At 31.8% G+C, this 14,685-nt stretch overlaps 1 protein-coding gene and 1 long non-coding RNA gene across 2 annotated transcripts in view; both read left to right on the top strand.

Moving 5' to 3' along the window:
* The first annotated feature begins 50 nt into the window (after positions 1 to 50).
* LOC112904848 lies at positions 51 to 1,327 on the top strand. The gene is made up of 4 exons (XR_003231413.1): positions 51 to 164; positions 219 to 401; positions 965 to 1,107; positions 1,247 to 1,327. It is a non-coding gene; the product is annotated as an uncharacterized LOC112904848 (long non-coding RNA).
* A 14-nt stretch (positions 1,328 to 1,341) lies between these two features.
* Positions 1,342 to 14,685, top strand: part of LOC108736664 — a 22,073-nt gene continuing 8,729 nt past the window's right edge. Inside the window, exons 1-11 of the mRNA XM_025975935.1 lie at positions 1,342 to 1,494; positions 2,863 to 3,045; positions 3,175 to 3,850; positions 4,154 to 4,272; positions 4,486 to 4,837; positions 6,318 to 6,466; positions 6,529 to 6,775; positions 7,719 to 7,930; positions 8,003 to 8,419; positions 9,073 to 9,213; positions 9,271 to 9,324. Coding sequence (XP_025831720.1) covers positions 1,471 to 1,494; positions 2,863 to 3,045; positions 3,175 to 3,850; positions 4,154 to 4,272; positions 4,486 to 4,837; positions 6,318 to 6,466; positions 6,529 to 6,775; positions 7,719 to 7,930; positions 8,003 to 8,419; positions 9,073 to 9,213; positions 9,271 to 9,324 — 2,574 coding nt within the window. The 5' untranslated portion in view covers positions 1,342 to 1,470. The remainder of the gene's footprint in view (positions 1,495 to 2,862; positions 3,046 to 3,174; positions 3,851 to 4,153; positions 4,273 to 4,485; positions 4,838 to 6,317; positions 6,467 to 6,528; positions 6,776 to 7,718; positions 7,931 to 8,002; positions 8,420 to 9,072; positions 9,214 to 9,270; positions 9,325 to 14,685) is intronic.

Genomic DNA, 14,685 nt, shown 5'->3' with positions numbered 1-14,685 from the left:
CCAAGACATCAGGACAATGAGAACGTTTAGTATCTTTGAGACGCAAAAGATGGGCGGTATGGTGGTACATTTGGTTATCATTGTGCTTTATTTAAATTGTGGAGCTGCATCAAACAAACTTTGGCATTCTTATCAATTTGGAACGGGAGTAGGAAATAGAGAAGGTAGATCACAAAAACGCTTGTTTCTGACAACTGTATACGAAAAATTGCTTGTAGAATTGGTAATAACAGATTTAAAATTAAACAGTCATTTTAATTATGGAAATAATGTGACAAAGTGGAGAAGTATATCATTAAATGACAAAAGTTACGCGGTTGGGTACACAACATCTCAAGTTATTTTAATTACTACAAAATTAAATCAAGATAACGGATTTAACCTTTCTTCAAACATTATAGGTACGAATAAGTACACCTAACCTTTGAGCTATCTAAAGTGGCGACTGATGTAATAAAACTTGCAGAATATTTGTAAGCTTATTTTGTCGAATGGCTAACATGGTTAATTTAATTTAGTGACAACTGACAATGCTAAAGGATAATAATCCCTATTAAATTTATCCTTACAGCTGGGATTCAACAAAAATGTTGTACTTCCTACGTATCTCCCATACTTTGATAAAACAGAGTAGTCGAATTAGTTTGAATACACCCTCCTGAAAGTTTCCAAACTAATTTGAATTTTGTAGGCAAAGGTGCATAACAGAACATAAAACGTTTGTGTTTAGTTTGCTACCACAAAGTTGTAATTGCACTTAGGCATAAGCAAAGGCGGTTTTATAGCATGAACCGCCACTTTAGATGTCTCAGAGTATAGTTCACACACACTTTACTCCGTAGATAGTGGGAGGTATATCTAAATGCTTAAAACCAAACTAACTTCTAGTAATTACGTTTGATAATTTATTTTTGATTTGATTGAATCTATTAAGAAAAAACATAGTTTTACGTGCCAATTTCAGAATATAATGATACAATTTGCGATGCAATTGTAATGGGAAAATGGAATACAAATCTAGGACAGTACGAACTCATTCTTGTTACTGCAACTGAATCAAACTTTATTACTCAACTTAAGTGGTTCCAAATTGGAAAAGAAACTAACGTACGTAGTTAGTAATTCACAAACTGTATAGCCAATTTAATTAACACTATGGTTCATGATATTACTTGTAATGTTTGTACAGTAATGCCTGCAATTAGACATGACACAGTTTAATCATTTTAATTTAATTTTGACATAGACGCACCTGTGGACATGGAAATTGCATGAGAAGGTACTCTATTTAAGCCAAAAAGAAATTCACGGTACCACTAAATTATTTNAATTTAAGGATCTAAGACATTCCTTGACACTTTGACCGCTGATGAAGTAAATGTTAACGGAAAACTGAATGGAATAGACCCAAAAAATGTCTTAACTCGTTCGACTAATCAAAGTTTGCCGGGAAAATTTATATTTTCTAACATGAAAGTACTAGAAAAAATTACAGTAAGTCAAAATTAATTATCACAAATTATTAAAAAAAATAATTTATCACTATTAGTAGGTATTACTTAATGTATATCACGTTACCATATCACATATTCAACCACCGTATCTAAACATAAATATGGGTAATATTTGTAGCTAATTTAAATTATTTTAATTTTTAATTTTTAATTAAAATTAGCTACAAATATTACCCATACTACAATTGTAATGGTTCTGAATGAGTTAATTTTATAGAAAAATCCGATGATCTATTGGCGTGCTGTATCATATTTTGTAACTAAACAGGTGGTGAATTTGTAGTGAAAGAATCGTAGACACTATATAAATCGGTTGATCTGCTGTTAAAGCTTGATATCGTGCTAGTAGAAGACATACAAATATACATATGTGCAACTATTCGTTTTAGTCAAATTCTGGATCTAATTTTTGTCATATTTTGTACAGGACCGTCTTTAACCTATTGAAGGCCCTGGCTTTGACAGAGTACTATTTTGTTAAAACAGTCAAAAAGAGTAGATAAGCAAAACTCTAAATTTGTTGAACAATTATTTTTGTCTTTTTTACATTTGCAATCAATGAATAGATAATTGAAATATAATTCGGAACAGGAACTCCTTTAGCATTCATAGGTTACTGCTTAAAATTCTATGTTTATTGAAAAGTTTTGATAAAAGCAAAATCGCCAATCAGTTGTTCAAAGTTTATAGCGTTGGACTTCTTAATTAGTTTTTATTTTTTTCAATTTCGAGAAAGAGCGCTCCTCAATGCCGTTAGTTATGATCATGCTTAAAAAGATTCTTAATGCACTTTCTACATTTGGAAATGCATTTTCAATTTTGTTTTATAATTAACGATTGATTTCCTTAAAATAAATATATTTATCGTTATTAAATATTGGTTTTTCGGTTGGTGAATGGACCTGGCAGGAACTACAGGGCCCCCCTTGATTGCGGGGCCCTGGGCACTTGCCAAAAATGCCCAATGGAAGACAGGGGTTTGATTTTATATAAATAAGTTGTAGTGAATTTATAATAATTTTATAAAGGTTATACGGTCCGGGAAATTGATCTGTTGCTGCCAATGTTAGACTGCAATTTGTACAACATTTTGCAGCTAATTTGTTGTGAAGGAATTACCTTTGTAGAACCTATTAATTCAAATTTTAAGACCGAGATTAGCTGAAACAAATATAGCTCTACAAAATTAATTCTTTCACTACACATTCACTACAGATTAGCTACAAATTGCTCATATTTATGATTAGATGCGGAGGTTGAATATGTGATCGGTTGAAGTGATATACATATTATTAGTTAGTATAGGAGTTAGTTTATGCGTAGATATAGATATAATTTTATATTTTAGGTGAAAGGAGCAATTATAGAACCACATACAACAGATTTATTAACAAATCCCACTTTGATGGAGGTAAATGAAACAAAATCCAAAATTAATTTCAAACAATTGGAAGTTCGTGGAAACATCATCATTTTAGACACTTTCAATGGAAAATCGTTTCAGAACATGTTAGGCGACGTAATTTACCAGGTGTTTAATTAGTACAATATTATGTAATTAAGTTTAAAATGTCTTTGTAAAATAGCATTTTCTATTAGATTAGAAAAAAGTTTGCTATTTTTTAATTTGCTTACAAACACCTTATACAATGGTTTCTAGGATGATAAAGAAGCTGATATAGTATCATTAAAAGCATTTCCGGAAGGTTTTACAGTGGACCGAGGTCTCACTATAGAATCCAACACTATCAATGGAATTCCTCTGGACGCTTTCGTCACCAAAGACACCGAACAAGATTTGGTTTTTTCTACATTAAACGGAGATGTCGTTATTGAAAACCTCTTTCTAACTGGCTTCTATGGGGGCCTAAACATCTCAAAAATGGCCGACGAAGCAGTAAGATTATCAGGAGAGCAATTTGTGTCTGGAGAATTAATTTTTAAAAACGAAGATCCAAATGCTATTGATATTGCAAGCAAAAAAATCGAAGTTTTAGATTTCTTAAATGGAGTACCTATTGAAACAATATTAATGAGAAATAACGATATCATACAATTATTCGATGAATCGAGTGACGTTAGAGTAAATGTTCTTGAAGTTCAGGGATCGTTTGAAAGTAGAAAGCTAAATTTAGATTTAGAAAACTTGAATAAAAACAGATTAAGCGTTACCAAAGATCAGGAAATAGATTTTCCTTTTACTGTCAACGCAAGCGATATTGCCCGTATAGAAGCCGATTTAATTAATGGTATTCCCTATAATAAACTATTTGATCCAAATCATTATATCAACTTCATTACAACACAGTTAATCAACGGAAGATTACATGTTGAAGGTCAGCTAATATATCAGTTTCACATTTTTAATAATGGACAAAATTAATTTCAAAATGTCTAATTTAAATATTTATTAAATATGCACTCACAGCATATAGAACAACTCGTCGTTTAATGTTAATTTTCTGTCTCAAAGAAGAAAATTTTGACGAAACAATTTTCACCGGTACATTTTCAAAAATTTATGATAATGCGACTTCTTTATTTACTACACTTATGCATATATGCATATAATAATTGATCTTTTAGTTGCAGCACCCTGACTAAAGAAAGGTTAAAATGAATTTTCTTGTTTTTTGTAGAAATGGAAGTGGATAATTTAAAAGTTGGATCCATTAATGATGTTAATTTGAATATATTTATGATTAATAATGATTTCTCGTTTCTTAACGTTAGTTTTGGAAAGAATCTGCTTATTCTGGTAAGTTAATCTGAACTGTATAACTTTTAATATGCACATTTGATAATTATTTTACGTAAAAAATTGTTAATCGTTCCGCACTTTTCTTTAATGAAAATATAATGTGGAGACTAATTTGATTTTATACTACGCCCTAGGCAATCACCACATTCGAATTGCTATTAAGCGTATTAATTTACTAATTTCGATTGATTTAACGCTTTTGTTTTTTAGGGCGACGTTGCAATGAAGAGACTAACAACTAAATATTTTAATAACGTTCCCTTTGATTTATTTGCCCGTAATATTATTTATAAAGATGAAAAAATTGTAACAATCACTGGATATAAAAATTATTTGAATGGTTTTCGAGTTATAGAAAAAATGTATACACATCATATTAACGGAATACCTATTGACGATATTCTCACAAAGAACGATCCGCAAAGTGTGGCAAGTCCACTACATATTTACGGAAATGTTCTTATAACGACCGATTGTCAGATAAAAGACACACTGAACAACGTTTCTCTGGAATATCTAAAAACAGCGTTTAGAACGCAAGATGGGGTTTTCATTATACGAGGTAAATAAATCATTGAAAATAATCATGAGCAAGTAAGAGCTTTTTATGACGTTATCTACCTTGCCGACGCAGTATAAATTACTTCAAATTTTCACCTTTGAATAATTACAACTCTAAACAAGTTACCCAAAAAATAGTTTTAGAAACCGTTTTACAAGTATCTAAAATTTTATCAATAGAAAAAACAAATAAATCCTAAATAAATCTTGTTTTTATTTCAACACAGCCAAACATGTTTCGAGAAATGAAAGTTTTAAAGCTATCTATTCTTGTTAAAGGAAGGTCAGATTATAAATATAACAGTTCCCGATTTTGTATCATTCTATCTATATATATAAAAGAAAGTCGTGCTAGTTACACTATTTATATAACTAAAGAACGGCTGAACCGATTTGGCTGAAAATTGGTGGGGAGGTAGCTTACAACCAGGAGACATACACAGGATACTTTTCATCCCATTTCCGTGGGGAGGAGGAGTGGTGAAGAGTGCAATGTTTAAATGGAACATATATTATGTGTCGTCAAATTTACTTGAAACTTGGTCTTAATGGTCTCTAATTTAATTTCTGAAAGACCTATCTCGTCATTTTAAAAAATTCAACCTCCAAAGAGAGGAGGGGTAAAAAGGTGTTGCAATTTGTTTTTGGGACATACTTGATTTGTGGTTGAATTTACTTGAAACTTGGTATATATGCTGTTTGATATTATTAATCAAATGAAAAGAGGTTGCAACGTTTCTATGGGGTATATTTTATTTGCACTCGGATTTACTCGAAGGTTGCTCATTGCTGAAATTAAGCAAATACGTGTTATGGCAATTTTTAAAAATCAACCCTTAAGGATGAAATGTTGTTGCTACGTTTGTATTTGAAATCTAAGATGACGACATTACATAAAATTAGAACGTTGTAAGGGTGAATTGGGAGTTAAAATGTTTTATGGAGAAACAATATTAACTTCTGAGAGCGAAGCCGCGGGGAAAAGCTAGTAATATTATAAAAATAAGTAACACAATGCCCTACAAAACTTTTTTGCATGAATGTATTGGAACATTATTTAACGGATTTTATGCCTTTAGTAAGACCAGTAGTCATTGTATTACTACCCACTAATTAATTTCAGTTCCTATCGTAAGTCCGTGTTCCTAGCGCCGTGCTCTAGGCGTCGCGCGACTTTTGTATGCTCGTAGCGTCGCAATTATGTAATTAATGACTACAATCTATGTACAATGACTTTACGTAACATTAATATTTTATGTTTATTTGATGCATCCTATTGTATTTATGTATAAATTAAAATGACTGCCACTGTTATTTCAACAAGTCAGCTAGTCCTAAGCCTGGATTTGTGTTTAAAGTATCATACAAGAGAATGTATTTATAGGTCATTTCTTTTTCATGACAGACCTAACAGTTCAGGTCTGCTGTAATGTAGTACTGACATTCCAAAAAGAGCAATTTTAATATTGTTTAATTCGTAGATAACGTATCCTTTGAACATGAAACACATATAGATCATCTGTACTTGGATGGTCCGATTAATCAGCTTAATTTTGAACATATTACTAATGAAGAAGGTGGAACTTTTGAAAATTCTAATTATTTCAACAATGTCACATTCAAAGATACGGTACGTATCTTCTTATTAACAGTACCTAACATAAAACCTTAAAAACGTATTTTAAATTTAAGGTCCACATCAAAGGAAACTTAACAATTTCGAATTTTATAAATGGTATTAATCTGAACGACTTCTTGGACAGTATAGTTTTCAAAAATGTCTACAGCGAAATAAACGGATTAGTTATTTTTAAGGAAACCGTAGATATTACAGAATCACTTTTTTCAAATCAGAATTTATTAAGCAGATATGTATATGATATTGATTTACAAAGGTGGCAAAAAGAAGCTGTGTACATTAACAGAGGATATATATCAGGTAACCAATTAACTATTAATTACTAGTAGGTAATACCTATTGCTTCGATTTATTCACACGGGAATCGTATGGTCTTTTTTTTTCTAAAAATTCGTCAATAGATTGACAGATTATTTACTTTAGTTTCTTTTTTATCAACACCATTCCAAAGGATACCGTTAGATCTTTACGAAAAGTGATCCTTTCTGAAACTTTGGATTCTGGTAGTTTACGACGTGTAGATCGAAAGTCTCAATAGTCGTAAAACCTCATCTTTTTGATATTTGGTCTCTTCCGCAAGGGTTTCTAAGATACCTAGGATACATACGGTGGTTTGAGACTTTCGATATGCACGCCGAGAACAATCACAATCCAAAGTTTCAAAGAGTTGCATAGAGGGTCTTTTTCTGTAGGGATCTAGCGGGGTCCCTTAACAGTAATTACTACAGTCACCCTGTCGAGTAATTGCGGTAGGAATACTATAGTAATAAGGCGCTAGGGGTAGTATCCACTGCGATAGGCGGTAGCATAGTGCTAAGACCCAATATTAATATTGAACTGCATTAATTAAAAAGTTGTATAACATAATAAGAAAACCATTATTTACAAGTATAATTAATTTATATAAAACATTTGCGAGATCCTTGGTACAAAGTGATAGACGCATTCAAGTCCTTATGTAATAATATATCATTTTAGATTTAAAACATCCAATTTAATATTACATTTATTGCAAGTGAGGGACTTCAACATTTTTATTGTGCATCTACGAATATGCACATAAACTAAAGCAATTCTTTTGAATAACTCTCTGATGCACTTTATTTACATATTAAATGCCAAATTTTATTAAACCATCTCCTAAATCATTGTATACCCATATTGCGATAAGTTTGCTGATTATTTTACCTTAATGTAAAGATTTCTTAGAATATGATGGTACTATATTGATATATCTATTTAGATCATATTACATTTGATGACGTCTTTGTACGGGGTGACCTCACAGTGAAATACCTAAACGATATCAATATGAAAAAAGTAGTACTTACCAAAACCGACGAAGATCTCTACAGCGATCTCGAAGTGGGACAGGCAATCTTCTTCAACGATGTTCAAGTAAATGGGACTGTCAATGGTCGAATTCTGCAAGAAGAATTTAGACATTCTTTATTGGTATGAATGTGTAAACACTGAAATTATTTTCAAAATAATTCTGCACAATAATTGCAAAAGTATCCGATACAGGTATCTGGAAATCAAGAAGTTATATCTCCTATTACTTTCCACGGGGCAGTATCCATCCTGGGCAATTTGGAAATTCGTAAGCCTGTTAATGGCCAAAATCTAAATAGAGTTATTACCATTGCTACCGAACAAAATTTAACCGGTGGCTACATATTCGATAACGATGTTGATGTTTTAAAAAAATTTGTAACGTCCGGACGGATAAATGATATCGATTTTGATGAATGGAATGAACGAAGTTTGAAGAAATACCGAAATGGCAGCCAAAGTATTTACGATGAGTGGGTTGTTAAAGGAGAAATTAATTTTAAATCGGATGTGGACAGTACTGGTCTCTTAAGCGGACTTGATATCGTAAAAATGGCCAACGAATTACGACAAATGAAGAAAGATTTTTCCGAAAAACATCTAGAAATTGTGAGTTTAAATTGTAATGATCTGCAAGTAGTTTATCTCTTACAACAAACCTATAATTAATATACAATAAAATCCTGAAAGTATAATAAGGCCAAAACGTAAAACATTGTCTGATGTAGGTACAATAAAGTGGTTTAACAATCAGTAATAGAACAAGATCCACATTTAAGGTAAATTGTGTAATTTCTGTAAACAAAATTTTATTATTAAGAGTAGAACTTACAATATATCACACCATATTTCTCCATCTTACATCGACACGGAATGCTGACTTACCAACCGCTCAGCAACGACTGCTATGCAGTAGCGGACGGTTCTTTAGCCGAATGTGCCCGAACACGACCTGCGCAACAACCCACGCGCTTACTAGCTATAGTCAGAAGCCTAAACTAATAACTAAGTTCTCACTTAATTAACAATAATTAAACTAATTTTTTATTTTTTAGTTTATATTAGAGAATAAAGAATTAGAGAAAAACGTAGGCATTTTTTAAATGCTTGCAATGTTGCAAGTGAATAAATTATGCATACCTTACAAAACAGTTTTATGTATACATACCGACGAGACGATATAAAAGAAATGAGATTTTTTGTGTTAAGGAAATCACTATGTTTTTTACAATTATTTACATTCCATTTATTACTTGCTTTAGGTGGATGCAACTAGAAACATATGTAAAGATGTTAACTATGTATTGGCGGCCGCCAAAAAACAAATATATTTCTTCAACTATTTCGAACAACTTGAAAGTATCAGTTTATCTACATCCATTGATACTGTACATCATTTTACGGTACTAAAACAATGTCTAAATTATTTTAATTATTTCTATAGCCATTTCCCATTCTAGCATTTAAACCAGAATTATTTACTAATTAACGAAATAAATTCTTGCAATTCGAACATGTTCAAATGGGTCGTATGATACAAAAAGTATTCCTATGGGATCGAATTGAACCTACATCACTATTATTTTCAGTAATTTTCTTAAACGTCCAAATGGATTTAGTACAATATTTAAGTTTACTTGATGTATAGGTAATTAGTGATTATTATTAATTTAATGGATTTTGTGATGCCATGTAAATAATACTGTTAAGCAATAAATTTATGATAATAATTTATTTTACTCTTTACCTAATTACAACAATTAAAAACTGGTTTTTAAAGTAAAGATAATAAACGAAAAAAAACGGTAAAACGATACCAAGACATCAGGACAATGAGAACGTTTAGTATCTTTGAGACGCAAAAGATGGGCGGTATGGTGGTACATTTGGTTATCATTGTGCTTTATTTAAATTGTGGAGCTGCATCAAACAAACTTTGGCATTCTTATCAATTTGGAACGGGAGTAGGAAATAGAGAAGGTAGATCACAAAAACGCTTGTTTCTGACAACTGTATACGAAAAATTGCTTGTAGAATTGGTAATAACAGATTTAAAATTAAACAGTCATTTTAATTATGGAAATAATGTGACAAAGTGGAGAAGTATATCATTAAATGACAAAAGTTACGCGGTTGGGTACACAACATCTCAAGTTATTTTAATTACTACAAAATTAAATCAAGATAACGGATTTAACCTTTCTTCAAACATTATAGGTACGAATAAGTACACCTAACCTTTGAGCTATCTAAAGTGGCGACTGATGTAATAAAACTTGCAGAATATTTGTAAGCTTATTTTGTCGAATGGCTAACATGGTTAATTTAATTTAGTGACAACTGACAATGCTAAAGGATAATAATCCCTATTAAATTTATCCTTACAGCTGGGATTCAACAAAAATGTTGTACTTCCTACGTATCTCCCATACTTTGATAAAACAGAGTAGTCGAATTAGTTTGAATACACCCTCCTGAAAGTTTCCAAACTAATTTGAATTTTGTAGGCAAAGGTGCATAACAGAACATAAAACGTTTGTGTTTAGTTTGCTACCACAAAGTTGTAATTGCACTTAGGCATAAGCAAAGGCGGTTTTATAGCATGAACCGCCACTTTAGATGTCTCAGAGTATAGTTCACACACACTTTACTCCGTAGATAGTGGGAGGTATATCTAAATGCTTAAAACCAAACTAACTTCTAGTAATTACGTTTGATAATTTATTTTTGATTTGATTGAATCTATTAAGAAAAAACATAGTTTTACGTGCCAATTTCAGAATATAATGATACAATTTGCGATGCAATTGTAATGGGAAAATGGAATACAAATCTAGGACAGTACGAACTCATTCTTGTTACTGCAACTGAATCAAACTTTATTACTCAACTTAAGTGGTTCCAAATTGGAAAAGAAACTAACGTACGTAGTTAGTAATTCACAAACTGTATAGCCAATTTAATTAACACTATGGTTCATGATATTACTTGTAATGTTTGTACAGTAATGCCTGCAATTAGACATGACACAGTTTAATCATTTTAATTTAATTTTGACATAGACGCACCTGTGGACATGGAAATTGCATGAGAAGGTACTCTATTTAAGCCAAAAAGAAATTCACGGTACCACTAAATTATTTACAATATCCCAACATGATGATAACAGTACATTCCTGAATGTATTTGATTTCTCATTAAGTTCCACAAAATCAGATTTTTGGTAAAATTATAGAAATTTCTTTTAATTGCTTTTAAATCATTTTAATTTTAATTTCATGTAGGTTAAGTCAACGTATTGAGCTTGAATATCCTACAAGGATGATCGTTTTTAAAACGTATAATGGAAATATATTTTTGTCTTTAACCCAAGCAGAGCTGGACATGGTGCTTGTATTTAAATATTTTGAAGGACATTTTGTTCCTTATCAAAACATAACACGGCAGAATATTTCGTCTTTGACTAGCTTTAGAATTGGTTCAAACGCCTTTATGGCAATTGGAGGAACTGATTCTGCCATTTTTAGATTTACTAGAAACGGCCTTGTGAAAGAATCTATTCCAGGATTTAATGAAGAACAAATCGAGATGTGGTTTCCTGTTCCAGTGAAGACCTACAGAGACGAAGTTTTTATAATAACGCAAAGGTAACATTAAAAATCAAACTTTAATAGATGTTCTTTTAGTATCTACAGCTCTATAGAATAGGTGTTCTCGCCGAAGGAGGACAACAATCCTAGTTGCACATAACAAAATAATTTTAATACTAGAACTTATTTATTTTTATGGGTAATTGATTGGCACATTTGTCATATCATGACGGCAGCTTTTCGATGTCCTCTACACAGAAGTTTTCCGGTAATGGGTGACAGTGGTTTGAAGTTCATTGTTGGTAATAGCATTGTCCAAACAACCACTTTTTTAATTGTCGAAAAATCAGGAAGTTCTAAGTGCGAAATTCGGACCATATGGCGGATGATCAAAAATTGTTCCAATTGAATTGTCTGAAAAAGCCTGCCGTCATGATTACCACAGTGCATTCGTGTATTGACACGGATAAAAACCATAATCATCATCCATATTGTCTAGACCTCACACCTAGCAATTTTTACTTTCTTCAACAAGGTATGGTTAGCTGAACAACTGTATTGACACGGATGAAAACCATAATAACCCACCACACTGTCTAGACCTCGCACCTACCAACTTTCACTTCTTTCAACATGGTTAGCTGACCAACAGTTTACCACCAACAAAGAATTTTAGAACGCTGTCAAGATGTACCTAACTTTTATGAAGAAAGCAAAGAAAATCTGGTGCAATGATATGACAAATGTTTCAGCCGTATTAGCGATTCCATCTTCATAAGCTCATCAGTCCTAAGACTGGTTGGACTCGCACTACCACTCTATCCTATCCTGAGCTAATCTTTCGCATTTCCCTAAAACTAGAACAACCCACATCCTTAAATATTTGCGAACAGTAATCTAACCTAGATCTCTCTCTACCCCTCCTAACTCTTGTTTCTGCCTCTAATATGTCTCTGACTCGACCTTCAAACCTGAGAAGGTGTCCTACCAACCTATCTCCCCTATTTCTTATTGACTTCCATAGAATCCTCTGTTTTCCTATTCTTTCTAATACCTCTTCATTTCTAACCTTCTCTATCCACGGTATCCTCATTGTTCGCATATAACACCACATTTCGAATATTAGCGATTCCATATAAAAATAAATACGTAAATGATTTAGTAACAAAACTATTTTGTTACCTACATGTGCTTCCTTATTCTAGCTCAACAGAGGCAAAATAGTCCTCATATTTAAGGTTGCATCAGTGTTGAACATTCATTTTGAGAAGAACAAGACAATTAATTTAATGAAATACTGTTTTTCTGTTCTGTTGATTATCAATTTTAATTATTTTTATATCCACACAGCTTCTATATTTATGCGACCAACTCAAATTGAATTAAAAAAAGACCAAGAATTGCAACATGTACTTATTTCAGACATATTTACCATTCAGAAACGCATGATACTTTAGCCTTTGAAGCGCTGGTATTTAATGGACGGCATTTTCTATTTCATGATGAAATGACATGTTTGTATTTTGGAGAAGAACTCAGAGGACTTAGTTGCCTGGACGAAAAAGGAGAGAGAGGCATTTCTGGAGCTGCAGTATTATCAGTTGGAAACAAAATTGGAATTTTGATTCCTAAAAGTTCAGGCCCTTCGGAATTTTTCGAAATAGACATGGAACTAAAAGCACTGCCAAGCCCGGTTGATATTGAAGTACAAACTTTGAAAGCTTTAAGGGAAAAACTGGAAGTACGATTACGTTTACTGAATATTTTTTTTAAATAAAAATCATGCAATGACATTCACTTTATAAATGATGTATATGTTGTGAAAGTCGCGATATTTTTAGAAAATAATCTCAAGTTCTCATCAAAATCTGGAACAAGATGGCGTACAGTCTCTAACGAAAGCTAAATCTCGAGCTGATACGGATGACTTCGAAACAACTGATGCTTCAAACAATCATGAAAGTGGATCAACAAATTCAACTGAAGAACCAGAAGATTTAACACTAGAAGGTATCACTAAACAGCTGACAATAGCATCCGAAATGATCAACGAGATTCGCGACAAACTGAAAGATGTTGTTAGAAAAGATCAGAAAGAAATTCACATTCCTGAGCTTATAATTGATGGACCAATGGAAGTACATGGCCAAACAAATGCCACAACTGTGTTTGTAAACAAAATAAATAATGAACCTGCGCATGCTGCTTTTAACGATATAGTAAAGTAAATAAATTATTATTTATGTACATAAACGAATATTTGCAATAATTGATATTTTTACAGCATAGAAAATATAGGTCCAATCACGGGACCAAAAACATTCACAAATGTCCAGGTGGAAAATATCACTTTTAATTTTTTAAACAAAGTCGAAGCTAAAAATATAGTTTTTAACGATGGTAACCCTCTTGTTGTGAGGGGTGATATTCTTTTCAAAAATTTAGTTGGTGTCCGGAACAATATGCATGTTATTACTCGCAAACTAAACGATATTGTTTTGGAAAATGAAATTGTTACGATAAACTCAACAAAAAACGGTACATATTTATTTTTATACGGAAACCAATGTTCAATGTGATTTTATCAAATATTCTTACAGGAACTATAAAATTTAAGGATTTACATGTTGGTCAATTATTTATTAATACTTTAAATGGGAAGGAAATACATTTGACGGAAAATGCAAATAAAACCGAAATAGTAGAAGAAAAACTGGTTGTAGACAACCTTCACATAAAGGATAACGTAACCGTACACAACATAAATGGAATTAATTTTAATGATTTCGTTCAAAGCCTTTGTTTTAAAAATAAAGAATGTCGAATTGATGGAAATGTTTTTATTGACGGGGTAACTCTTAAAAGCCTCGTCTCATACACGATACATTCAATATTTCTTTATTTTAGGTAGTAGAAGCCGAAGAAGCCGAAATTGGGACTTTAAACAACTTAAAATTTCCCGATGAGTACTTATTTAAAAATTCTAGAGATTTTGTAACTGTTACAGGTAAAAATACAAAATCGTTGTCAAAAATGTACCAATTATGGTATAATATATATATTTTTAATTTCAAATTGTCTAATAAATTACAAAAATTTAAGGATCTAAGACATTCCTTGACACTTTGACCGCTGATGAAGTAAATGTTAACGGAAAACTGAATGGAATAGACCCAAAAAATGTCTTAACTCGTTCGACTAATCAAAGTTTGCCGGGAAAATTTATATTTTCTAACATGAAAGTACTAGAAAAAATTACAGTAAGTCAAAATTAATTATCACAAA

This window comes from Agrilus planipennis, unplaced genomic scaffold (assembly GCF_000699045.2).
Source record: "Agrilus planipennis isolate EAB-ADULT unplaced genomic scaffold, Apla_2.0 scaffold12, whole genome shotgun sequence".
NCBI lineage: Eukaryota > Metazoa > Arthropoda > Insecta > Coleoptera > Buprestidae > Agrilus > Agrilus planipennis.
This window is presented reverse-complemented; position numbering and strand designations above follow the sequence as displayed.